Genomic DNA, 27692 nt, shown 5'->3' on the forward strand with positions numbered 1-27692 from the left:
TTTCGCGCCCAGATATCTGGCACGCGCGTCTCTGCGTCAGTGGCGATTGCTGTTCACAGCGCCGTCAGTGCTACCGAAGTTATTGCTGTGGTTTTGTTTGATTTGCGCACACTTTCGGGCGATGGTCCACTGACGTGATGGACGATGCTGTCACTCGAACGACGAAATGCGGAAGCAAATGCAGGGCAAACGTGTTATGACAAACCATACAGCACAACATGAAAAAGTTGGCGAACATAGCGTGCTTTCGGTCGTCTTCCAACAGCGTTTCGACGTATTTCACCGGTATATGAGCGGTAGCGGGTTAGCATTTTGCCTCCCGACTGTTGGTGGTTGCGCGGTATTTGGGTGCTTCTCTCGCTCTTGTGCAATGCAGTTATAACGCCAACATCGACTCTACAGATTATTATATTACCGGCATCCTAAAATTTTGAAAATTTGTGTCGTTTGAATATTGTAACGATTGTTCCCACGCACCCCCAACTTTTCCAACATTTTTTTAAAGAAAAAAGTGCCCAAGTTATGCGAGTAAATACGGTATTCATCTGCACATCAACAGCGCATTCGTAGAGGTGCGGATTCTTTCCTCTCCGTAGACGCAACCGGTAACGTCTCGGGTGGGCCCGACAGGTATCGCTGTTGCTGAGATGGCGTGAAGGATTGGCATTAATTCTGCCACAATTTTTTAAATTAAAATTAATTTGTGTAAAAATGTTAAGAGCTCGACTTCCATACGATGATATACCTTAATGGAGGTTTCCGTCCCCAGAAACACCTGGCCACGGCAGTGGATGGGCCGAGACCCCCCGAACGGATCGAACTGGTGGGGTGGATCTCATTCAGGACACTCCCACTCCGAGTGCATCCAAGAGGCGTTCCCGCTGGGACGAAACGCCCACGTCTCAGATGGGAAACCAAACACCGCAGACACCATCAACGGTGCTGACACCATCCGCAACATCCGTGATGACACCCTCTGGTGTGACCCCTACTGGTGCGAAAGCCATGGGCATGGCCACCCCTACGCCAGGCCACCTCATGTCCATGACACCTGAGCAGTTGCAGGTAAGACAGACCCAGTGTTGCCGACTGTCCTGGCACAATGTCCTAATGGGCAGTTTTGTGGGAATTGAAAATCTGGGCTGAATCTGGGGCACATAATTGAGTGTTGCTCATCTTGCCATGTACATGTGGTCCTTGGGATGCAAATGCTCCATTCAGATTTTTTCGTGCCATATCATAGCCCTTGATGGCCTTAGAAACTTCCGGACTCAAAATAAACTGCAACTTAGCAGGATTAACTAATTGACACGCTCGTGTAAGATACCATGTAAGATGCCATGTAAAGTACCGTGTAAGTGCTTCCACATTCGATGAGGTACCTTGTCCCGGAGCCTTTAACAGCCTCTGCATGTCTAAGTTGTAATGATTTTGCATACCTATTTTTAGGGCCTGACTTTTTCGGGTTTTATTTTTGGCCAAATTCGGGGGGTAAATATCGGGTGATATTTTTCATTTGAAAATTCGGGTGTATTCAGGTTAAATCATGTAACGGCGTATTCTGTCAGCAGGAATTCGGGTGTATTCGGGTGATTTTTTTTTTTTTAAATAAAAATTTGTCTTAACATGGAACTAATGTTTAGCAATGTTATCAAACTTTATTTTAATGCACGCTTATGAGTGTGCCACGCGACCCGGATGTTTTCGGGTAGATTCGGGTTAAACCCGAATTTTACAGATTTCGTTCGGGGGGTAAATATCGGGCGGATACGGGTTTAACCCTAAAAAGTCAGGCCCTACCTATTTTGTGCTGGTCCAAGTTATGTGAAATGTCTACTTTAGAACTGCCTAATAATCTCGCGTAATTCCAACACATTTACCAGTTGCAACATTTCTCGTGCAGGCGTATCGTTGGGAAAGAGAAATAGACGAACGTAATCGTCCACTGACAGACGACGAGCTGGACTCCATGTTCCCGCCGGGCTACAAAGTCCTGCAACCCCCAGCGGGGTACATCCCCATCCGCACCCCGGCCCGCAAATTGACGGCCACGCCGACCCCCCTCGGAGGTGGTGGACCAGGCGGAGTGCCAGGCGGAGGACCCGGCTTCTTCTTCCAGAAGGAAGAGCCCGTCAAGATGGTTGACACTCAACCGAAGGGCAACCTGCCTCCGCTCAAACCGGAAGACATACAGTACTTTGACAAACTGCTTGCTGAGGTAAGGCAGTTGACATCGCTTGTGTCGTTGTTACATTGCAGTAGATATTCTTCCTAGTAGTGTACTTTGCAACAGAAAGAAAAGACTTTCTTTAAAAAAATTCTTACTGGGTTCTTACTTGGGTTAAAACGGGTTTTCCCGGATTTGACCCTGAAGCACGAGGGTTTGAGTAGGAGTGTGTGAATCCGAATATTCGAGTGGGGGCAAAATGCAGAATATGGAATTGAATACAGTCGACCCCCGTTTATCCGGACTTCATTTATCCGGATCCCGCGGTATCCGGACAAAAGGCCCGGGAACGGATTATCTTCCATGTATTTTGTTCTCGTTTATCCGGACTTCAGCTTCCGGACTCGGACAAGAATTCCAGGGAACGAAAGTCGAAAATTCTTGTAATCCAGCTTCAGTTATCCGGACTACCGTGAGCAAGACGAGACGCTGACCCCGCTTCGTCACCCTTTTTGCTGTGTTGGGGTTATTCCCGTCACACTTCAGGGACCTACATTCCTCCGTAGGGGAGACAACCGTGCACGATGACCCCCTTTTCTGTTTGTGTGCGTTGGGTCACGTTGACCAGTCGAGTCATTTGGAAATATCTCCATCAACTGTCCGTTTCTAGAGGGGAAAACTCCGACGCGAGGGCTTGCAGCTCGGTCCGTTGGCCGATGAAGACATTCCCCTAGCTGAGCTGCGATCCCTGATGCAGAGGCTCACTGCGACTGCCGTCGATGATGCTGCGGTTTCTGACTACGTTGACGTTGATAAGGACGATGACGTGTGTGCAGCTATGACTGATGACGGTGTGATTGCTGCTGTTGCCTCCGATGATGTGCAGTAAGACGTTGCCGATGACGCCAGTGAGAAACAAGGCTCCGACATTGACATTCTTCGAGCAGCGCAACAGCGTGGCTCAAATCTATGCAATTAGCAAACTTTTGCAGGAAACGAGTGCCTACACTACTATGTAACAGCTGTCATTGACGAGATTTCTGTGTTTTAATTAAACCTTGCTATGTAGGACGTTTCTATTCGGTCGTTTCATTTATCCGGATGCTCCGGTATCCGGACGATTTCGCCGGGAACGGCACCGTCCGGATAAACGGGGGTCGACTGTATTTGATATTCGTGCCAATTTTACGCTACGCGCCTTTTGCACTAAAAGCTTGCAATTTGTAGCCCGTGGCCTTGGGTGTAATTTTTCTGCCATTAACTGCCACAAGCGAGACAACTAAGCCTTCTTTGGGAAGCCCTTACTCTTCAATTTTACATGATAGTGTTTCCAGCCTTTCAGCTGAGTCTACACTTACTGGGGCAATTATCCTGATCTCAGAATCTGATGCGATTCAGTGGCATGTTACACAGATGGGGCTGTAATAGTTTCTAAAGAAATTGTGAAACAAATTGTCATCCTGCCTCAGCTTTGCCGTGAACGTCCTTTTGCTTCTTTGCTTTAGTGTACATGTCTCAGCCGGGGATGCTGCATTGCTGAAACTTTGAGCGTAGGGGACGTCTTTAAGGCACCCCTTGTGTCCCTGGGCTGCAGGTATTATCTAAGAGTCTTAACTTTTTCAAGACCACCTCCCATACCCAGACATCAAATCAAAATTCCCCACTGGCACTGCTAAAATGCACGTGGGAGGGATGACTACTTTTCCTTGTGCGAAATATTAGGCTAATATGATCCCATGCTAAACAACGGTCTGCCTGTGTCCTGTTAATCTTAATCCTGCAGCACTAGCGATTTTTGTGAAGCTGGATTTACCTTATGCAGGGAAGCACCAGGTGAGGCCCACATTCGGGGTGTCGTCTTTCGTATTTGTGGAATGGTCGAGTACTCGGGAAAACCGAAATATTAGATATTTGATTCGCAAATTGAATACTTTGAGCTATATTCGATTTTAATTCGAGGACTTTCATATACACACACCCCTACTTTGCACCCCTAAGCGTGCAGCATAAAAAAAAAACTCAAAAAATTTATAGAGGCGCGGCTTCGTTCCCTTGTATCTCTAAACATGTACCGAAAGCTGCATTTTTCTTGCACTGAACTGTGTTTGCTGAATATAAATCAACCTGTAGAAAACAGTGTTTATGCCCAACAAGGGAGGCACTTACCTTCAAAGTTTACACGATTTCTTCGTGCAGCTCCTTTCCTTTTTTATTTTTATTTTTTCTGAATAGTACTTGCTTCGTGTTCTCAGGTGGATGAGGAGCTGCTGAGTCCAGAAGAACAGAAGGAACGCAAAATAATGAAGCTGCTGCTGAAAATCAAGAACGGAACACCGCCGATGCGTAAGGCAGCCCTGAGACAGATCACGGACAAGGCTCGGGAGTTCGGAGCGGGGCCGCTCTTCAACCAGATCCTGCCTCTCCTTATGTCTCCCACCCTGGAGGACCAAGAACGCCACCTGCTGGTCAAGGTCATTGACCGCATTCTCTACAAGCTGGACGACCTGGTGCGACCTTACGTGCACAAGGTACGTTGGGCAGGACGAGACAGTGGCGAATAGTCGTAAATAGAGCCAGAAGTTGTAGGGTTTAACCCGATTCTCCCCCGCATTGAAGGCCGAGTCTTTCGAGTGAAACTCGTTTTTTACCCGGCAAATTGCCCTCACTGGGATGTCTGTAGGAGTGCACTAACTTGCTTGTTTGGCAACAAGTTCAGTTACATCACCGTTTGTACTGAACAGTACAGTACAGTTTGAGTAACTCAGCCAGATTTCTCCCTGAATTTAGCATACTGGGCTGTGCCGGGTTCGGTAGAGCACTGTTTTTGCATAGTGCTGGGCCAGGTACAGACCCATGCATAACTGGGCCTAGGTTGGGCTTTAGCATGTGTCACCCCACTGTTAGTTAGCCATGATCAACTTTTACAGCCCATTAGACTGGGACAGGCTGGATAGCCTATAAATTTATCTGGCTCAGGCCGGGTCTGGACTAGAGAACTTGGAAATTCTTTGGGCTTGGGCTAGGCATGGAGCTGTTGATCCTGGCCCATACGGGCAAATCCAAGGAAGGCTAGGCCTGGGCTTAAGAATGTGGCCTGTGCAGCGCTCTAGTCTGTGTCTGTACAATTCCGAGTGTGAGATAATTTTGCAGCAGTAACACATCAGCGGTGCTTTGTACCCGAACTTGTGCCCTTGTTACACACGGGCATTTGCATATCTTTTTACATGAAGTCTTTGTTCTCTGTTCCATAGATTCTCGTCGTGATTGAGCCGCTGCTTATCGATGAAGACTACTACGCCCGTGTGGAAGGTCGTGAGATCATTTCTAACCTCGCCAAGGCAGCCGGCCTGGCAACCATGATCTCTACCATGAGGCCCGACATTGACAACATTGACGAGTACGTGCGAAACACCACGGCTCGAGCGTTTGCGGTGGTAGCTTCTGCCCTCGGTATTCCGGCTCTACTGCCCTTCCTCAAAGCCGTGTGCCGAAGTAAGAAGTCTTGGCAAGCACGACACACAGGTTGGTTCCATTGATGCTAGATGTGGATTCAGAGTTAGTTTAGTTTATTCCACTGAACGACGACCACTTGGATGTGGCATCTGGCAGTCTTCTTTCCTTTCAAAGGGGCCTCAAACTGAAGCTAAAACATGCTGTCTTATAATTAATGACACCCAGTTTTCCTTAAAACCTTACGGAATCTGGAGTCCATTGTGGAATCCCTTGTTTGTAACGTCGGACCAAACAGCCCGGCACCTTACCTTTTTCAGTGTGCACAGCTCAAGACTCCCCCATTTAATGAGATTTGCAACGTTGTCGAACAGTGGCAATAATTCGGCTCTTTTTGTGTGTCAGGGTGTCTACCAACCTGGAAAACCTGGAAAACAGGGAATAGTCAGGGAATTTTGATGTGACTGGAAAAGTCAGGGAATTGTCAGGGAGTTTGGCTAAAAAGCAGCTGAAGTCAGGGAAAATCGCAGACAAGTACCGTGATGATGCGCTGCGAATCGCGAGTGCCGACCGGTGGTTGAGAGGCGATGCCGCAGCAACGTTACGGCGAGTAGCAGTTCACCACTATGACAAGCTCTGACGCAGAAAAGTAGAGTAGCCTCACTAATACTTAATAAATGGTCTGTTTTATGTTGGATCTGGTATCAAAACGTATGAGCAGGCACCAAGTTCCCTTTTGTTTTTGTCAGGGAATTCGCTTGAAATAGTCAGTGAAAACCTGGAAAAGTCAGGGAATTTGAAGGCTGCAGTTTGGTAGACACCCTGGTGTGTGCAAACCTTATCCCCCCCAGGCAGTAAAACTTTTCTGTGTGCATCACAGCCTACATAACTCTCTGGCATTCCTCTCAAGCGATACTTTGTTTGCCGTTCAGGTATCAAGATCGTACAGCAGATTGCTATCCTTATGGGCTGTGCCATCCTCCCACACTTGCGATCCCTGGTGGAAATCATCGAGCACGGCCTGGTGGACGAACAACAAAAAGTCCGTACCATCACTGCCCTCGCACTGGCCGCCCTCGCCGAAGCAGCCACTCCCTACGGCATCGAGTCCTTCGATTCTGTGCTTAAGCCACTGTGGAAGGGTATAAGGACCCACCGTGGAAAGGTGAGTCTTGTGACTTGTCTCGAGCCTCTCTCGTCCCATACAGGCGACAGTAAACGTGCTCGACCGCACTTTTTCTTCCTCTTGTGGTGCTTATTTAGAGCCTGAAGTTTTCGGGATATATTTTTTTCAAAATTCGGGGGGTAAAAATCGGGTAAATAGACGTGTGCCCTAAATTCATGCGAATTCGGGTGAAAAAAACAGCCGGTACGTCAAATTCGGGGAGAAATCGGGTTCAGTTACTCAAACTAACTGTGGCAGTTTAGTACAAACGGTGATGTAACTGCATTTGCTGCAAAAAAGCAAGTTAATGCATTCCTACAGAAATCCCAGTGGGGGGGAATTTGCCGGGTAAAAATCGGGTTTCACCCTACAGGGTGAACCTTCAATTCGGGGTGCAAATTCGGGGCAAAAACGGGTAAAACCCTAAAACTTCAGGCTCTATGCTTATTTAGTGCTGCAGCCGGCATACGCCACACGTAGGCAGCGTAAAGCGTTATGCCAGTTTTCTTAGTGTTACGTAACGCGCCCTCCCTCCTGTTTTGGGGTTGAAGGGGTTATTTGTGTGACTTAGGGTCACTGAATAGCTGCAGAGTACTGCAACTGATGTACAACTGCAAGTTCTACGCCAGGGGCACTGTGCAGGGATGCCGTATCGGCTCCGTTAAATTAGTCTGCTATGTTAATGATTAGAGCCTGAAGTTTTAGGGTTTTACCCGATTCTTCCCCGAATTTGCACCCCGAATTGAAGGTTGCCTCTTTAGGGTGAAACCTGATTTTTACCCGCCAAATTGCCCTCCCTGGGATGTCTGTAGGAATGCACTAACTTACTTGTTTGGCAGAAAAATGCAGTTGCATCACCGTTTTTACCAAACCGCTTCAGTTAGTTTGAATAACAGAGCCCGGTTTCTCCCCGAATTTAGCGTACTGGAAATTTTTTTACCCAAATTTGCATGAATTTAGTGCACATGTTTATTTACCCGATTTTTACCCCCGAATGTAGGAAAAAATATTTCCCGAAAACTTCAGGCTCTGTTAATGATGCATCCCGTTTGTAGATGTTCGTTCTTTCATCTTTATTTGGCCACGCTTTTGTGACCTCCTCGACGACAAAGGATCAAGGCAATCTAAACAGTCACACGTGCTGTTACGGTCAACACGCTGCAATTCGTGATGTGAAATAAGTTTGCTGCAGCATACGGTCGTTTTGCCTGGGCGGAAAGGAATTGCACTCTTAAAAATGAACTTCACCGCATAGCACGCTCCTAGCCAACCATCATCCCGAATGACATCGGTCTCTCCCCTGATTTGTTGGAAACAGGAGGCGTACGCCATTTTTGTGTCTCTTATGCAGTACATAATTGCTACAAAAAGGCGTACGCCTCGTGTTTTCAACAAATCAGGAGCAAGAATGATGTCACTAGGGGTGATAGTTGGCTATGTGTGTGCAACGCAGTGAAGTTAATTTTTTAGAGTAGTATGAGGTTCCACTGGCATGTCAAGAAAATGCCGCCGAATTGCAGATTTTTGTCCAATGGGAGAGCAACGCTCTCACTGTTGCCGGCGGCTGTCGGCGTAGTGCCAGGGAAAAGGGATGCAGTACTCTGGGCGAAGCTATTCAGTGACGCTAGTGTGACTAAACGAGGTTGGTTTCAGTGAACTCTTAATCGTACAAACCTGCACCTTTCACAAGAACACCTTCATCGTGCTTCGAAAGCTTAACATTAGGAAACTTTTGTCATGTTTGGTGTCTCAAGCTCTTCGAATAACATTGTAGCTTTAGTGCGTCTCATGTTATGTGTCTTTAGCTGCAGTCCCAACATAGCAGGATGCCTTAATTCCCCACACCAAGTAGTGCCCTTAGAACCCAACTTGATGCTGTCTTGCCGGCAATGCATTGCCTAGAAGAGCCCCAATTTTTACTTCGAACATTTTCCATTTTCCCCTTTCAGGGTTTGGCTGCCTTCTTGAAAGCCATTGGCTACTTGATTCCTCTCATGGACGCCGAATACGCCAATTACTATACCAGGGAAGTGATGCTTATCCTCATTCGAGAGTTCCAGTCTCCTGACGAAGAAATGAAGAAAATCGTGTTGAAGGTGAGCAGGGACACGAGGCAGTCATCCATGCATGTCTTTGTCTAGTGAGTGAATTTCACGTGCCAGTTCGGATCAGTTGCCCAAATCTGCTATGGAGTAACGTAATCCCGCGTAAATAAATTCAAATCCACCAACAGAAAGCACGCTTCAGCCCAAAGCGTGGAGGAAGTCGTCGTTTGTATCCTGTTCTGGCGGTAATGCTGCATATCTACCTGTCTGGTTGATGTCGAAAGAACTTTCGTTCTGCATTCTCGACTCCCTTGGGCCGCAGTAGACAACGTAATGATGCAGTAAAGCACCAGAAGGAAGGCAAACTCTGACTTGGCCTTGGAAAATGGTACTGAAGTGACGACAGCGGTTCGTTGCTGTTCCAGTCTAAGCATTACCTTCTGGCAGAGCAAAAAGCAGCTCTGCACTATTTAGGAAGTTGATTAGAATGTGGCTGAGCAAAAAAGAGAAATGTCATTCTGGTATCAGTGTAACCAGCATCTACTGTAGCTTTTAGCTTGAGCAAAAATTCAAGATTTCCAATAAAGGTGACATAAAAATTAAGGTAATATACCATATTTTCCAATGAATAACACGCACGTTATACATTGAAAAAAGTGTTCCGAAAAGACACTGTGCGTTTTCTTTTTTTCGAAAGTATGGCGGACGACCTAAAAAAAAAAGGATGCTCAGCTTCTGAGGTTCTATGCGGATACTGACGATAGCGACATTTCTCCGCAGCACCCTTGTTTTCGACTGAGGGTGACATGGCACGTACATTACGAGCAATGTAGAACTTCGTTCCTGCCCAATAGTACAGTATTGGGATCTTCAGCATTATACACAGAAAAATATGGTGTTCCTCTTTCCTTTTTTTAAACCATGCTTTATCGATGATGAACGTGACTTAAAAATCATCTCTCTCTGTCCCCAGGTGGTGAAGCAGTGTTGCGCCACTGATGGTGTGGAACCCCAGTACATCAAGGAAGAAGTATTACCCCATTTTTTCAAGCACTTCTGGAACCACCGCATGGCTCTGGACCGCAGGAACTACAGACAGGCGAGTGTTTTCAACCTTAGCGTTTTGCGTCAAAACAGCGACACGGAAGACGTGGGTTGCGCAACTTGGAGAACACAGTTGCTGCGACGCGTCCACACCTTTGCCCCTGAGGCTGGCTTGCGCGTTGAGGACGCAACCTTTCATGCGGCTTGCGTGCGCGGCGTATTTGACGTAACGCATCCCCTGAAAGGTTGCCTTGCGGAACACTGCAAGACCATGCCCTTGAGGCCAAAGGCTTCCTATAGAAAAACATGGGAGATCTCTGGGGTGGGCCACGTTGCTGTGGTACTGCCCTCGTTCTCTGCCAGACATTCCTTACACTAACCGTGCATTCACACGAGCGACATTCTGCAAAACGCTCCAGCGGAAGATACGCAGAACGTCGTAGCTTTTTGCTGTCACGTGAGCGCTGAACGACCTACCTTTAAATTCCTCTCCTAACAGTGAGGAGTATTCCGTGGCACAGTCACAAGATGGGTTCCGTAGCAGACGACAGGACCGACGCTGTCGTCTGCAACGGAATCCATCGTGTCGTCTGTTATGTGCGCCACTGTGGATACTATGGCGTCGCGTGGGATGTGGTGGTTGCTGTTTCTTCCACCGGAATATTCCGTGAGCATGTTGCTCGTATGAGCACACGGTGACTTCACTGCTGCAGAACTTCTCAGAGGCATAAAACATGCCTGACTTTTTCGGGTTATGCTTGTCAGCAACATCTGGGATAAATATTGGGCAATATTTTGATTGGATAATTTTGGTGTACCGTATTTTCTCGAATCTAAGACGAGGTTTTTTTCCAAAATCGGCAAGTCCAATCTCGGGGGTCGTCTTAGATTCGAAATTGGCGCCACGAGTGAGAGAGAAGGAAGCAGAATGCATGCGAGGGGCGGGGCATTTCTGGAAGACGCCAATGGTGGTACGGCCACGACATCACGTGGGCGGAGCAACCTGTACCATGCTGTGCTGAGACGAAACGAAACCGTGTGGTTGTCACTCTACGTTTCGCCATGACGTCGACGCGTGTGCATTACACTGCTGCGTTTAAGCGTCAAGTGATAGCATTTGCACTTGAAACCAGCAACAACATCGCAGCTGCCAGGAAATTCAAAGTGTCCGAAGTGAACGTCAGAAGATGGCTGAAACAACGGGACAGCATTGCAGAATGCAGGGCCATGAGGAGAGCATTTACGGGTCCGAAACGTGGTCGCCATCCGGAGGTGGAAGCAGAAGTTGAAGAGTTCGTCAAAGAGCAGCGAAGAAGGTGCATCGCCGTAACGTGTGAAACGATACAAGCGAAAGCTAGAGAAGTCGCAAGACGGCGTGGGATACCCCACTTGGACTTCAAGGCAAGCAGAGGTTGGGCCGAGCGTTTTATGAAGAGGGCTGGGTTTTCACTGCGTCGCCGAACGTCGGTTTGCCAGCGGCTGCCTGCCGACTTCGAGGAGAAGCTAGTGGCCTTTCAACGCTACGTGATTAAGCTTCGTCAGCAGCACGGGTACGTGCTCGGTCAAATAGGTAACGCAGACCAGACGCCCGTCTACTTCGACATGCCCATGAGCACCACAGTTGACTCTGTCGGTGCGAAGGAGGTGAAGGTGCGGACGACGGGCAACGAGAAACAGAGAATCACAGTGATGTTGGCGTGCACAGCGGACGGCAAACGGCTTCCCCCGTATGTCGTTTTCAACAGAAAGACTCTACCGAAGAACGAGCGTTTTCCAGCGGGGATGATCGTTCGCTGTAATGACAAAGGCTGGATGACTGCGGACATGTTCAATGAGTGGCTCCGACTAGTGTGGTTTCGGCGACCCGGTGCGCTGCTAAGCCCCCGCTCTATGCTCGTTGTGGACTCATTCAGGGGCCACACAACTGACACCAGCAAGGCACTGCTTGCCGCCAACAACTCCGACCTTGTTGTTATCCCGGGAGGGATGACATCCCAGCTGCAACCCCTCGACGTTTGCATCAACAAGCCTGTGAAGGACAGGATACGAAAGGCGTACATGGAATGGATGGCCGAGGGGGATCATGAACTCACGCCTACCGGACGGTTGAAACGTGCACCCCTTAGCCTTTTGGCCCAGTGGGTGATGGACGCTTGGAGGGATGTGCCGGACGACATCGTTGTGCGTGCGTTCAAGAAGTGCGCAATATCCAACGCACTGGATGGATCAGAGGATGAATTCCTCTGGGGCGACAGTGACAAGGAAAACAGCTGCCGTGAGTCTGACGATGATGAATAAACCGTTATCATTGTACTGTCAACTTGCTGGTCACGTGTTGCGTATTTTTATCCCTCTTGTACTGCTTTTTATTTTTTTCCAAATTTGCATGTCCTGAAGTGGTGGGTCGTCTTAGATTCGAGGGCGTCTTAGATTCGAGAAAATACGGTAATCAGGCTGAACTGCACCTGATACAACCCAGTGTAAATCTTTGGTTTGCTCAGGATAATACTATATAGAGCCTGAAGTTTTTGTAGGTTATAAATGTTTTGTTTTTAAATGTTATTCTTAGGGTCTTTGAATGACCATTGAACTATTGTTCCAAAACTTGAGTGGGGATCATGAGAAAGCAAGAACTGATATTTTCTACAGAATTTTTATTGGAAACACTGTCACCACGTATTGACTCTTGTTGCATTTTTCCCGTCGTTTTGCTGCGCGCCAATCGACTGTTGGCATGTCTATTGATCCCCCGTAGCTCCCATAGAACCGTGCAGTCTCAACGTGCCGATAAGAAAAAAAAGCACCAGTGTCATTGAGAGAATAATATTTATAGACCCTGAAGTTTTCGGGTTTTATATTTTTCCAAATTCGGGGGGGTAGAAATCGGGTCAATAAATTGATGTCAAAAATTCATGCAAATTCGGGCAGAAAAATTACCATCAGACTGACTTCGGGGAAAAATCGGGCATTGTTGTAGAATAAACGTTCACTGTACCGTTTATCCAGAGTGCCAGAAGTAAGGGGCCAGTCGCATATTTTGTGAGTAACTAGTATGTCGATGCCTTGAGGTGCCTAGCCTAGGTGCAGTTTTGCAGGTAGAAATCGGGTTTAACCCTAGATAGGTGAACCTCAATTCGGGGTGCAAATTCGAGGAAAAATCGGGTTTAACCCTAAAACTTCAGGCTCTAAATATTTACCATTCACGTAAATAGATGTATTTTTTTCCGCGAACATTTAGCTGGTGGACACAACCGTGGAGATCGCCAACAAGGTTGGAGCAGCCGAGATGGTGAATCGTGTGGTGGACGACCTGAAGGACGAGAACGAACAGTACCGCAAGATGGTGATGGAGACAATCGAGAAGATCATGGGCAATCTCGGTGCCACAGATATCGACTCGCGCCTGGAGGAACAGCTCATCGACGGCATTCTTTACGCCTATCAGGAACAAACAACGGAGGTGAGTCTGTCCGCCTGTTCGTAACACGCTCGTTCTTGGTATGTAGACCCATTTGTCTGGGTCTCGTGCTTTTTTGGGAAATGGGGTGCAAAAGTGGTTTTAATTTCGGGAGTTGTACCGTGCAATACCGTTAATTTGAACGTCTGGGTAATTGGAATTGATACTTGGGTCCCAGCAAAGCCATATGTATTTCAGTGGGTGAAAACGCCCAGTAATGTTAACAAATGAACGTGCGCAATGGCTTATTCATCTCGGCCCGATTATGCAGCTGTTCGGAAGCACCGGTCTCGTGGTAACATGCCAGGTGCACCTTTACCTGCAAGGTCTCAAGTTCACTTATAAGTCTAGAGCCTGAAGTTTTAGGGTTTAGCTCGATTCTTCCCCGAATCGAAACGCGAATTTGGGGTGAAACCCAATTCTTGCCTGGCAAACTGAAACATCTGTTGGAACATTACCCTATCTTGAAATGACAGCAAACTCAATTACATCACCATTTGTGCCAAACCATTACAATTCGTTTGAGTAATGGAGCCCGATTTCTCCCTGAATTTAGCATAGTGGAAGCTTTCGCACCTGAATTCACCCATTTTTACCCCCTGAATTCGGAAAACAATATTTCCCGAAAACTTCAGGCTCTGCTTAGAACTTGTAAGTCCGTTTCTCATAAAAGCGATACCATAATGTCCCGAATTTAAGACAACCACGCTGAGTTCAGGGTACACGATTTTGGAAGAAAAAAGAAACATTTGGAGGCAGTATAACAGTTCGGAACAGTGCGCAATACCTTTTATTTGTCACCACCTCTTTCTTCGACGTTCTTTTCTCTTTTTTTTCTTTTTGGCTGTTTGTTCCAAGCGTTAATCAAAACGTGCATTTTAAGAGCATGCACAGCAACGTTGTTAGGCACATCTCACGAAGCGCTGGCGCAATTCTTGATTTCTCCCTGTTGTTGCTTCAGCCAGCTTCTACCATTTACCGAACTTCCGATACTTAAAAACGTCCTCAGTCTTGGTATTTAAAGTGTTAGGTATTGCATGTTAACCCATTCATTTCGGAATCCAGTGAATCGACGGCTCCTTCCGCTTTGGCCCCTTTCACGGAGGCCGGCAGATCGCTGGCTTCGTAAGTGAATGGGTAATGTGTAATCCCTAAAGGGCGGATCCCATAACCCGCGACAAGCGACAGCTACACGCGACAAGCAACAAATTCGGCGGCGGCACCCCGGCTCTCGCGACAAAAAAGCGGTGTCGCGGCTACAAAGTCCTGCATCTGCTCCCCGTAGATACTTGTCGCTTGTCGCCAGTCACCGTTGCCCGGCGCGTGCCCAAAACTCGCTAGATTTGGCGGTATGTAGCTGTAGCGAACGACAAAGCATAGAGATGCGGGGAAAACAGCGTAGCGTGAGTGTCAAGTCACCTTCGTTTTAATGAAATTTCGAGATTGTAGGGGAAAGCAGCCGTTCGAATCGATGGTTATCGCGTATGGCCGAAATCTATTGCACGTTGTGTGGAAACGGATGGAACTGCAGCGCCACCACAGACAAACATATTATAACAAACTTACGGTAGTATAAATTTCTCTCGGTGTTTATCTTCCTGCGGCGTTTCAGTCGAAATTTCATGATGTTTTTGACAGATATGCCGCATAATCAATTGAAAAATATGAATTCTTCTCTCGCCAATATAGTTTTGTCGCCAGCTGCTGTCGCCTCACAAATGGATCGGGAAGCTGCTCCCGCGACAACGGCGACAGCGACAGAATCTGTAGCGTGTCGCTTGTTATGGGATCCGCCCTTAACTCTTCAAATACCAACACTGAGGACGGTGCCCTGGGGAACAGTCTCTGTTCGAAATATTGACAGCTCTTGTCCCAAGACAGTTCCCTTTACATTTGCTTACGAGTTTGCTGAATTTTCTACCCTTCTGTCTGCCCACACGTGTGCTTCAACTCTTTCTCTCTGTCTCATCCGTGCAGGACATGGTGATGCTGAACGGATTCGGCACCATCGTGAACGCCCTGGGCAAGCGGGTGAAGCCCTACCTGCCCCAGATTTGTGGTACCATACTGTGGCGGCTGAACAACAAGTCTGCCAAAGTGCGTCAGCAGGCCGCCGACCTTATCTCCCGCATCGCCGTGGTCATGAAGACTTGTCAGGAGGAGAAGCTGATGGGCCACTTGGGTGTCGTCCTCTATGAATATCTGGGAGAGGAGTACCCAGAGGTGAGGTGGAATATACTTAGGGCCTGACTTTTTCGGGTTTTATTTTTGGCCAAATTCGGGGGGTAAATATCGGGTGATATTTTTCATTTGAAAATTCGGGTGTATTCGGGTTAAATCCCGTTACGGCATATTCTGTCGTCAGGAATTCGGGTGCATTCGGGTGATTTTTTTTTTTTGTTTAATAAAAATTTGTCTTAACATGGAACTAATGTTTAGCAATGTTATCAAACTTTATTTTAATGCACGCTTATGAGTGTGCCACGCGACCCGGATGTTTTCGGGTAGATTCGGGTTAAACCCGAATTTTACAGATTTCGTTCGGGGGGGTAAATATCGGGCGGATACGGGTTTAACCCTAAAAAGTCAGGCCCTAAATATACTGTACTCTTCTTTCATTTTTATTGGGCTCTGCTTTATGGAATTTATACAGTCGCCGACCGATTTTTCGGACATGCTCGATTATTCGGACTCATTCGCGGAATGGCCGCGGGTCCCATAGAGGTGATGTATAAGGACATCCAAAATTTCGGACGCCGTGCAGCTCCGTCGCTCGATATTTCGGACTCTGTTTGCCCAACCAGCAAATTTCTCTCTTGGGTGATGGAAAATATTGGTATCGTCCGAAATTCGTATCAAAGGAAATCAACCAACTAAAATATTGAGGCAAAAAAGTAGGCATTGATGATTGTTGACTTTCCATTCCTCTGAGTAGAAGTAGTCTGTCGTAGTCGCCAACGGCCCAGCATGTGCTGTCTGCCCGCGAGTCGCGCGATAGCGCTGTAAAGCGAGCTTCACCTAAAGCTCGCGTGCGTTAGGTGAAGCCTGCTTGCGGACTTGATGACTGAGGTGCCTCTGATAGTGCACATTAACGAAGTGTCGCTTCGGGAAATAGAAGCTGATGTTATCAGGCAGAGCTGGAAGCGCGTTAGGAAAGCATCGACAAATTTTTCCAGCCTGCTAGAGCTCAGTAAAGTTTATTTTGAAGCGAAATTTCGTTTTTTCGGACTGCTCGATTATTCGGACTTTTGCGAGATCCCCGCAGAGTCTCAAAATCGGACGGCGACTGTACACTGTGACGAGTTTGTCCCCGTCTGCATCCTCTTTTACGCACGGCACGCACGCTCACACGTTGACACTTTACTCTCTCAGGTGCTGGGATCCATCCTCGGTGCTCTCAAGGGCATCGTCAATGTTATCGGCATGCACAAGATGACCCCACCGATCAAGGACCTCCTGCCGCGACTCACGCCCATCCTGAAAAACAGGCACGAAAAGGTCCAAGAGAACTGCATCGACCTGGTGGGACGCATCGCCGATCGAGGCGCAGAGTACGTCTCGGCCCGCGAGTGGATGCGCATCTGCTTCGAGCTGCTCGAGCTTCTCAAGGCGCACAAGAAGGCCATCCGTCGTGCGACGGTCAACACGTTTGGCTACATAGCCAAAGCCATCGGCCCGCACGACGTGCTGGCCACCCTGCTGAACAACCTTCGCGTCCAGGAGCGGCAGAACCGAGTCTGCACCACGGTGGCCATCGCCATCGTCGCGGAGACCTGCTCCCCTTTCACGGTGCTCCCCGCGCTGATGAACGAGTACCGCGTGCCGGAGCTCAACGTGCAGAACGGCGTGTTGAAGTCGTTGTCGTTCCTGTTTGAGTACATCGGCGAGATGGGGAGGGATTACATCTATGCCGTGACGCCCCTGCTGGAGGACGCGTTGATGGATCGGGACTTGGTGCACCGGCAGACGGCGTGCGCGGCGATCCAGCACATGTCGCTGGGCGTGTACGGCTTTGGGTGTGAGGACGCCCTGGTGCACCTGTTGAACTATGTCTGGCCGAACGTCTTCGAGACGTCCCCCCACCTGGTGCAGGCGTTCATGGGCGCCGTCGAGGGACTGCGGCTGGCCCTGGGACCCGTGAAGATCTTGCAGTATTGCCTGCAGGTGAGCGTCGCTTTGATGTGTTCTTCCTTCACTACTGGGGCCCTGCGTTTCCGGGTTTTATATCCTTTCAAAATCGGGGAGGGGTAAAAATTTGGGTTTTACTGTGGGAGCTATACAATGGTTGAGAAAAAAAAGGAAACGTGTGTCTCACATTTTGTGTGAAATGTTGCGTGTGTGGCCTCAGCTGACCTTTGGCAAGTCCCATTTTTCGTGCCCTTTTTTTGGGGGGGGAGGGGGGGTTGCCCAAATTCACGATGCCTAATTGGAGGGGGGGGGGGGGGGTAAGAAATGGGTGTAACTTTAAAACCCACAACACCCTATTCATTACTGTGCTTGCTCGCATATGAGGTACTCTTTCCTCAGCTTCGGATTGTTGTTTTTCCTCAGCTTTTACATGAGCTGATTCAGAAAGGATTGGATTGATTGAGAATATTCATTTATAGGAGTGTTCTGCTCTGCCACAGGTATTTTTTTTTACTTTACTTCCCATTTGTTTCTTTTCTTTATGTAATACACTGTTCGGGGTGCCTAAGGTATTAAAAATGAAATGAAATTTCGCTGAACATTTGCTTCCTTCTGTCTCCCTAGGGCCTGTTCCACCCTGCTCGCAAGGTTCGCGATGTCTACTGGAAGATCTACAACACCCTGTACATAGGAGGCCAGGATGCCCTAGTGGCAGGCTACCCGAGGATTGCGGACGAGGGCCGCAACACGTTTGTCCGCCAGGAGCTGGACTACACCCTCTGATTGGCTGATGGCAAAGGAAAGGACACCCATTGTTCATATCTGTTTATACATTAGTGTTTTATCATGTAAATGGGAGGGGCCACACTCGCTTGTAAATTGAGGAATAAATATAGTAAAGTACTGTGTTTCCATGCGTCCAGGTTGTCGCAAGCTGCTGTTGTGTGACGTTGGTGTAAAAATTTATTGGAAAGAAGTGGTTATGTGTTGGGGTGCACTGAAGTGCAAAAGTTTCTCCTCGCGGAATGAAAGATTTCGTTACCTTTGCATCGACGCAGAAGGAGAAGAATTCATCCGTTGTGTCATTTCTGACTTATGCGCAAATGGAACATCGTTTTATGCCTTCACTTTTCTCTCTTTCCCAAGAAGTACGGCAATGCAGAGCGGTCTGTCATTGGTTTCCTAAAACGTCCTCCAGCGATCGTCGGGCAAATTGTCTGAGGAGACCAGTGACAGGCCTCGCAACGTTTGCGCCGTTCTCGAGAGGGAGAGAAATTTTACCACTTTTGACGCTTTAAAGGAAACTGATGGGTTGCAGGTATTGTCTACATCAGTCCCGGCTTTCTCATTAACTTTTGTTGCACATCTAAATATTCTAGATATCTAAATATTGTAGGGGGTGTGCGAATCCGAATATTTTAAGTCTAATCAAGTATCGAATCGAATGGGGGGAGGGGGAATTCTGAGTACCAAATCGAATATCGAATATTCGTGCAATACTTACAATACAGTAGAATCTCGATGATACGAATCTCACGGGGTCGCGGAAAAACTTCGTATAATCCGAAATTCGTATCAAACGAATTAAACCAAAATAAAAATTGAGGCAAGAAAATAGACAGTGACTGTTCATTTTCCGTTACTGTCAGTGAAAGAGGTCGGTCGTAACGCTTTTGTGTCTCCGTTTTTGGCCAATGCTGCCCAAATACGCGAGATGATTCAAAAGACGTAGCACGTGCTTTCCCCTTGCGAGTCGCGCGACAGTGGTCTAAAGCGAGCTTCTCCTAAAGCACGCAGGCGTTAGGTGAAGCCGACTTTCGGAATGGTGACGCGTTAATGTTGCCACAAGCGGATATGTTCGTTCCACGTGTTCTGGTCGCTATTTACCGCCAGAGCGGTGTCACACTGGATCGCGGTTTATTGTTGCGAGGGGGGTAAAAAGGTCAAAACAGAGATAAGGTGATAAGGTTCGGGGCCGTGCAATCCCTACGATCTTATCTCCTCCACCACCACCAAAAGGAAAGTCATTGCTTGCATTGCGCTACATGATGTAAGGGAGTTCGTGGTGGGGGTCGCCCTCCCTTTTTTAAAGAAGGAGCAGCATGACTCGCGTCACGGGGGTACGACCTCTGTCGCATCCTGGGCCCATTCGTATCACCCGTAAAGGCAAGATAACGCGTTCGTATCATCCGAACTCGAATACATGGGAAGAATAGGCATTCCGGCCGGGACCGGAAAAGAATTCGTATCATCCGTGATCGTATCATCGAGATTCTACTGTATGCGACTTTCGCACTAAAAGTTTCCATTTTGTGGCCCATGGCTTTAGTGCAATTTCTCTGGCATTAACTGTCACAAGAGAGACATGCTATTCTTCTGTTTAAAGCCCCTACTCATTTAAGTTTACATCAGAGTGCTTCCTGCTTTTCAGGTGAGCCTATACTGGAGTGGTTACCTTCATTTCAAAACTTTGTCAGGCAGTAGCATGTTATATGGATGAGGCTGTAGTTGTTTCAGACAACCACAGGCCATTTATGAAACAAACTAATTGGCATCAGCTGCCATGCCTCAGCTTTGCCTCAGTTGCCTCAGCTGCCTCAGCTTTGCCATGAACGCCCTTTAGTTTCTGTAGGAAGCTGCACTGCTGAAATTTTAGACATAAAGGACATCTTTAAAACACCCTTCTTGTTTGTGGGCTGTAGTCATTATTCAAGAGTCCTAACTTTTAAAGGCAACCTCACAAATCAAGGTCCCTCGTCGTCACCGCTGAACTGTATATACTAGGAGGGGAGCCATCCCTTCCACAGACTATGTGCCTGTGTTGGTCCTGCAGCAAGAGTAATTTCGTAAAGCTTCGCCGAAGCATCAGGTGAATCCCGCTTTCGGGTTGTGTCGTTCATATTCGTGGAATAGTCGAAAAATCGAATAGTATTGGATATTCGATTCGCGAATCGAATAGTTCGAGCGTTTGATGTTCGATTCGAATTCGAGAACTCAAATATTCGCACACCCCTCAAATATTGAGTACGCTAGTCAACAGTGCGCATGATGATGCTGGAGAAATTTTGTCTCGTGCTAAAGCAGGAATAATTGAAATATCACTACTCATTTACCTTAACCCATCATAAGAAGTTGCCAGTAAGTAATGCAAAACAAAGGAAAAGGCTTAAATTACTGTGGAGGAGAAGTAAGTACCATGTTTTTCCAGCACAGAATTCAGCCTGCGGGCCCCTTCGGTGAACTCTGCAACGGTGAGAGTTACGTGGTATCCCCTGGTGGCAAAGTTTGAAGTTACTCAAATAAGCAGTCTTCTACAAAGAACCTTAAAGTGTGACTCTGCTACAAAATCACCACGAAGGTTGTGTTATATCTGATGCAAGAGTTACACTCTTGCATTTTGGGGTGTTACGTTTTATCCCATTGGTTCTCAACTAATGGTTGTCTATGGAACACATAGTTTCGCCATTGTGTCCTTGAAGAGCCTTGTGCAACACAGTGATAGACGCAACTGTGTAGAGATAGACGCAACAGGCGAGCTGTAGCGGCCATGGAAGGAGCTAGTTATTGACTGGAGGCTGTACACTCTACAACGAGAGTCAATTGCAGCACCCTTGATGCAAGTCCCACTGAATCAAAGAATCACTTAAGCTTTACCAACGAGCCCAGGTCCATGTTTTAATAGATAGTAGTCTTGGACAGTCGGGTACCAATGCTGGCTGAAGGAAAGCTTTGGCGCACTTGACAGTGTCATGTTCACGGTACGCCTGGACGTGGAACCCCGGTTGAAAACCGCTGTTTTATCCAAATCAAGGACCAAAAATCTGGATTTATGTTGGAAGTTCTCAAACAGTAAAAGGTGATGTCACATGAAAGAGTAGCAGCTTTTTGGGTGGAAAGAGTAAAAACATACGAGGTGGCAGAGGCAGTGCGAAGAATTTGGTGTGCATATCTGTGCCTGTAGTGCATCTGTGCCTGGATCTTAGTAGTTTCGAGGTTTCATCCAAAAGTGACTGACGCTAACTGGAGGGTAAGAACGGGTTTAACACAAAAGCACAAGGTCTACGCACACTGTGAGGCAGTGCAGAATAAGGCGCAAGATTATTGTTTGTTTTAGCAGAATTTTGCTCAAGGGTGCGGGGAGTGTTGACACAGCAGCAATGTGGGGTTTGGTCCTAAACTGTCTTGTGTCACTCAAGAACAAGGACAACATTGCTTACAGCGGTGACTAAAATAAAGCATTTTAACAGTTGCCACTTTGATCGCTAGCAAAGTCTCTCAGCCTTGTGCTGTCCAATTGATAGAAGCTCCAGCCCTCGCCGTCGTTCAGGTCTCTCGCCTTATGTTTCTTGAGAAGGCTCAAGAGTGCAGGGTTCTGCTTCACCGGGTAGCAATCAATGCGACAACATCCGAGCCTCTTGCTTTCCTACGACGAGAAAGGAGTTGACAGTAATGGATGGAGAGAGCTTTTTCGTCGTGCTGACGAAATCTGCAAATGCAGGGTATATTCTACCATACTGCACGCCAGACCTGTAAAGCAGTGAATTACAAGTAACCCAGTTACTCCACGGACTGCTATTGGTGTAGCTGTAGCTATGGCTAGAGTCACTTCGCTTCAGAGTATCGCGACACTGGGTTCCAAGAGCGAGCATGCGCCATCATGTTTCCGCCCCATGAGCGCGCGCACCTTGGCGCCTGATGCCATCAGAGCCATTTATAGGGAGAGTTTGGCCATTCTTTGATCTCTTGCCGCCTCATGGGTGGAGCTTATTTTGACGTCAGAGTCGTCGTTTCGCCGCCCAAAAAGCCTGAATCCGAGGGGAATCCGCTTATCAACCATTTAGTCCGCGCCATATTGATGCTGTCCGCCAGCTGGTCGACGGCTTCGTGGTCGCGTTGAATGTAATCTACAGGAATAACCGGCTTATGACCCACTGGCGCCGGTGATAAGGGGGCTTTGTTGTCGAACTGAAAGAGTTCAAGGACGAAAGGCTTTCGAAGCAAGAAGTACCCACGTGCCTTCTCTCCTTGGATTGTAAACAACTATCAGCATCAATATGGCGTCGGCGACCAGTTAACGACTGGATAACAATGGAGCGCGACGAGGAAGGTCGTTCAGCCGTGACGTCGCATGACGTGCTTTAAGTTAGGCTCCTCCTAATGGCCAAACTCTCTCTATAAACGGCTCTGGATGCCATCTAGCTCTAGCTCCCCCCAGCGATCATTATGTTAGCCGTCCTTGACCTTCAACTGGGGATGGTACCGGTGTTGTGGAGAAACAAGATGGCGCTCCTGCTCTTCCTTGGACCTCAGTGTCGATACTCTGAAGCATGTGCAACAAATGAACAAGCATGTCTGGACTAGTGATTTACTCCGAAATGTACCTCTGGGGGAGGGGTGTGTGCAAGCTTCCAACGAAGGGGGGAGGGGGGGTATATACATAGGGCCTTACTTTTTCGGGTTTTATTTCTGGCCAAATTCGGGGGGTAAATACCGGGTGATATTTTTCATTTGAAAATTCGGGTGTATTCGGGTTAAATCAAGTTACGGCATATTCTGTCGTCAGGAATTCGGGTGTATTCGGGTGATTTTTTTTTGTTTAATAAAAATTTGTCTTAACATGTAACTAATGTTCAGCAATGTTATCAAACTTCATTTTAATGCACGCTTATGAGCGTGCCACGCGACCCGGATGTTTTCGGGTAGATTCGGGTTAAACCCAAATTTTACAGATTTCGTTCGGGGGGTAAATATCGGGCGGATACGGGTTTAACCCTAAAAAGTCAGGCCCTATATATACAGTGTGTTTCACCTAAAGTGATAAAAAAATTCTAACTGGCGACGTATTCGTCGGAATATTGTGAGTCTTTAGGCAATTACCTTCTGGAAGCTTTTGCCGCAACTTAAAAAATTGCCAAGCGGACCTCACTTCTGTTTACTTTTTTTTAGAGAGAGAAATATGAAGTCCTCCACGGATAACCGTAGACTCCTCAAGAACAATGCACATTATCGCGACAGAAATAGTGAAAAAAAAAAAAAGTAAAAAGTCCGCTTTATAGCCCCGCCTCCTCGATTGTCGCAAAGAAGAGCGCACGGAAGGTGCGGGGAGAGGAGGAAGTGTTCCCGACGCTTGTTTTCCGTTTCCCCCGCTTTGACTTTGATGCTGGTGACAACTTGTCTTATCACAAAGGAGGCCAAACAAATGAACGCGGGGACACTTCCTCCTCCATTTTGCACGCGCCTCTTTGCAAAAATCAAACAGGTGGGGCTAAAGCGTAATTTCTGCAAATTTTTTCTGCTAGTTCTGTTGCGATGCTCTGCATAGTTTTTGCTGGGTCCGTGGTTATTCGTGGAGGATTTCATATTTCTATAAAAAAAAAGTGAGGTTCGCTTTGGAATTTTCAAAGTTCAATTGAAAAAAATTCTCGTAAATAAAAATTGTTCAAAACCTTCCTCGACGGGGGCAAAAATTTTCAGAAGGTAATTGCCGAAGGTCCCATACGACAAGTACGGCGCCAGTTAAAATGTTTCATCACTTTAGGTGAAACACCCTGTATACCGGGTGTCTCAGTTAAATCCCCGGTCGCGAACGGGTGGGCCAATCGAAAAACTTCCTCTTTTACAAGTATCTCGCCGATGCCACTTACAAGCCGCGCACGGCGTGAATGAGTGCGAGGAACTCATTATTTAAAAATTCAAATGCGTTTTGTGAAAAACATACCTTCTAAAGCAGGGCGCCGTCGGCATTAAAATGGGTACTATCCCTTCTAGGACCTTCGGTGGACACCTTTTAGAGAAATATCTGCCAGCGAAGAGGGTCATTTGTTGCAGTAATTAATTGGTTTCGGTTTACATATTTTTGTCACGGCCGGCCGCTGTGAAGCGCAAAAGGACGCTCTTCCACTCGCTTATCCACCAATGAGTTGCGTGTTCTTGAACTTACTTCCCCATGGGGAGTGCTGAAAAAAAAAGAAAAAAAGAAAAGCATGTGATATCAAGGCATTATGTGATTATCTGTGTTTCCTGCCTGCGATCATAACAGAGAAAGGGCGCATATCAGTCAGATAAGCCGGGTGGGGACTGGCGCAGCCTGTCTGACGCTGTTACTTTTTCTTCAGCACTCCCTGTTCCGAAGTAAACTCCAGAACAGGCAATTAATTGGTGGATTAGGGAATGGAAGAGCGTCCTTTTGGCGCTTCACCGCTACCAGCCGTGACAAAAATATGTAAACCGAAACCAATTAATTAGTGCAATAAATGACCCGCTTCGCTGGCAGATTTTTCTCTAAAAGGTGTCCACTGAAGCTACCAGAAGGGGTAGTACACATTTTAATGCCGACGGTGCCCTGCTTTACTAGTTACGTTTTTCACAAAACCATTCGAATTTTTAATTAAATAATGAGCGCCTCCCGCACATTCACACGCAGTGCGCAGCCTGTATGTGGTATCGAACAGATACTTGTAAAACGGAAGGTTATTCGATTGGTGCACCCGTTCGCCAATTATTTAACCCGGGGATTTAACGGAGACACCCTGTATATGTATTGGTAGCCGAGCTGTACTGGGCAACCTCAGAGATTTCAGGGAGGGTGCTGTGTAGGGAAATCCGTGGTGCAGATGAGGTACAGCAGGTTATACAGGAAAAAAGCTCATCACCCTTAGGCCTTATACTGTGCACTCCACGTACATGTATAACCTGGAGGAGCAGTGCAGAGCCGATTCCCTTTCTTCGGAACTCCGGAATGACGAAAATATCTGTGATGCAGAGAGCTCTCCCGACCCAGGTTGAGTATATCCGGCTGAAGATCACATAGCCGGCCATGGACTGCTGGGAATCTCCAGAGCAATTAAACATTATTAACATCGATTACTGATTGCTTACCACTACTTCTTCACTATGAAACACCGACTAATATCCAGTAATTTTTGGCAGCAGCTGCTACAGACTCCTTTTTGCCCTGCTGACAGGGGCGCGCAGCCAATGGCGTACCGAGAGAGGGGCAACGGAGGGCTTGGAACTTCAAGGTCACGTGTGCAAATTATGCGCTCTTTATTCACGATTTTTCTCAGATGTCATAATAGTATGAAGCGTTGAACACCCGCACAGTGTGCAGTGTACGTGAAAGGAGATGAGGAGGTTGCATGCTTTGCCCCTCACACTGGAAGCATTTCCGACAGGAAATAAATCCTGGGAAAGCCCATGCCTAGAGAAACCCTTGCTTTGGCGGGGGAGGGTCTCTTTGTCGCAGCGCGTGACGAAGGTAGTCAAGAGGGAGAATGTTTAACCCAGCGGTTACCAAACCGTTAAATATTGACAGGCAAATATATATTTAAAAAAAAAAGATAGTGATTTGCACAGAATGAATTTCTCTAACTCGAACTGGCCCACTCAGTGTAATATATTGTAGCAGTAAGTTTTCAGTGCGCGCTACACGTGTGATGCACAGCACACTTCGACAACATTCACGCTTCTGGATACCCATCACGGATTCATCGGAACGTCATTTCGTTGTTCCGCCCCCTTTCTCAACACGAAAATGTATGGTTGATCAAGTTTCAGATCAATGTCAAGTTCACCAAAGAAGGGCTGCTTTCTTCGTGGGTGTCGCACAAGCATCGAAAATTATCGATATCCAGGGGCAGCTGGGGTCACTAAATAGGGGTACTGAGTACCGCATTCGTTATGCGCGCCGGAGCCTCCGTTCGGTGTCCGCTATTGGACCGATCGTGTCACGTGGTTTCTCCTTCCAAGAACGCGCCGTCCGTGTTGAGTCCCCTCGATCCAAAACCGCTTTTCTGGATTGCGAGCTGGCTCGAGTGCGCGCGTTCTCCTGTGGAGAAGGAGAAGATCGGCGTCCCATTGGACCCAAGAGGGCTGACGCGCTCTCTGGCGAGGCTCAGTGTCGCTACTCTGCTCACGATTTAGTGACTCTAATGGCAGCCTCAGGCTTCAGACCTCCGGTGTTCTGAGTAGGGTTTTCAATCCCGATGCGATTTTTGCAGTTGCGCTTTTTTTCCTGTCAATTCCGGGATTGTGACGAATTCAGATGGTGCTTCCAAGTATAGTCCTGCGCGGGTCAGAATTATCTGTCTCGCCATCATCTAAGCAAGTTCATTTATCTCCAGTGACTACTACTACTGCTGCTACTACTACTATTACTACTGACTACTTCGGCATGTTGAGCGCAGTTCATGTACGTTTTCTCAGTTCTCCCTTTTCCTGGAGGAAAGCACTCGAAAATTCGCGGTGTAACCAGATTTGTAAAATAGTGACGCCGAAATTCTAGCATGTTATTTATTTATTTATTTCAACTATGACAATGCCACTTTTTCTATTCATGTGCATTTCACTGTTGCACGTGGAAAAAAGGCGGGTCCCGCTACACTTGAAGAACATGAGTTGTTACTTTATAATTCCCTCAAACGGTTTAACATTGCACTTGAATGAGGAACAACAACGACAAAAAAAGAAAAAGAGAAAGAAGGAATGGAAAGAGACGAAACACTAATCAGTTTTCAACACCGTCTCTGCGTGCTTATCACGTTGTACAATGATTGACACACGACCTGAGAAAGCACAGAACGTCGATGGTGGTGTCCCCCAGTTCGGAGCAATTAAACTTTTGTGAAAATATTAGCTGCCAAACGGAAATTCCGTTCAACTTCTGCGCTGGAAGGAACAACAGTATCTGTACGCACGAGTACGCAGCGGTCCTCTGCCACCTCCAGTCATAACGAAGGGGTGAGTCTGTGCCTGATGGCCTACAGGTGTTCGATTTTCCGTCACATTTGCTCTCCAGGAAATCCCGGAAAGCCCGGGATTTTCCGGAAGGACTTCGGGACGTCGAAAACTGGCCGGGATTTGGAATATCCCGATTAACAACCCCAATTCCGAAGCAGATAAGGCCCAAGGTAGAACGGCATAGAACGTGTACCGCGAAATATTCCCCACGCGTTGTGAGCATCGGCTATCTTAGTCTCCGCGTCAGTCAGACGCGTCTCCGAAGATGCGTTTTCTCTTCTTCTTGTTTTTCCTTTTTTTTATCGGGCGACCTATCGGACAGATTTGTGTTTCCAAAACGGCTCTGGTATAAAGTCACGGAAAGGAGCAGATGTTCGCATTGGGACAACTTCGTAGCTTTTATAATTAAAAAGTTAATTAACGGTTTTTAGGTAATCGGTCATTCGACGATTGAGCAACATGTAGCCAAGAAAGTCCGCCGGCCCAGAGATGATAGAT

General features: G+C 47.4%; 2 protein-coding genes across 3 annotated transcripts in view; one reads left to right on the forward strand and one right to left on the reverse strand.

Moving 5' to 3' along the window:
• The window catches only part of LOC135366512 (splicing factor 3B subunit 1-like), a 43359-nt gene extending 24999 nt beyond the window's left edge, over positions 1-18360 (forward strand). For both annotated transcript variants that reach the window (XM_064599231.1, XM_064599232.1), the window contains 11 exons: positions 770-1065; positions 1904-2218; positions 4420-4695; positions 5419-5689; positions 6550-6782; positions 8732-8878; positions 9801-9926; positions 13110-13331; positions 15306-15551; positions 16701-17492; positions 18081-18360. In XM_064599231.1, the coding sequence (XP_064455301.1) occupies positions 770-1065; positions 1904-2218; positions 4420-4695; positions 5419-5689; positions 6550-6782; positions 8732-8878; positions 9801-9926; positions 13110-13331; positions 15306-15551; positions 16701-17492; positions 18081-18239 (3083 nt within the window). In that variant the 3' untranslated portion in view covers positions 18240-18360. The remainder of the gene's footprint in view (positions 1-769; positions 1066-1903; positions 2219-4419; positions 4696-5418; positions 5690-6549; positions 6783-8731; positions 8879-9800; positions 9927-13109; positions 13332-15305; positions 15552-16700; positions 17493-18080) is intronic.
• A 3318-nt stretch (positions 18361-21678) lies between these two features.
• LOC135365983 (thialysine N-epsilon-acetyltransferase-like) lies at positions 21679-25269 on the reverse strand (the record flags this gene model as incomplete). The annotated part of the gene is given in 2 exon segments (XM_064598631.1): positions 21679-21879; positions 25140-25269. Coding segments are annotated over 2 exon segments (313 nt in total), but the record flags the coding sequence as incomplete, so codon positions are not given.
• Between the last annotated feature and the right edge of the window lie 2423 nt (positions 25270-27692).

This window comes from Ornithodoros turicata, chromosome 8 (genome assembly GCF_037126465.1).
Source record: "Ornithodoros turicata isolate Travis chromosome 8, ASM3712646v1, whole genome shotgun sequence".
Classification (NCBI taxonomy): Eukaryota; Metazoa; Arthropoda; class Arachnida; order Ixodida; family Argasidae; genus Ornithodoros; species Ornithodoros turicata.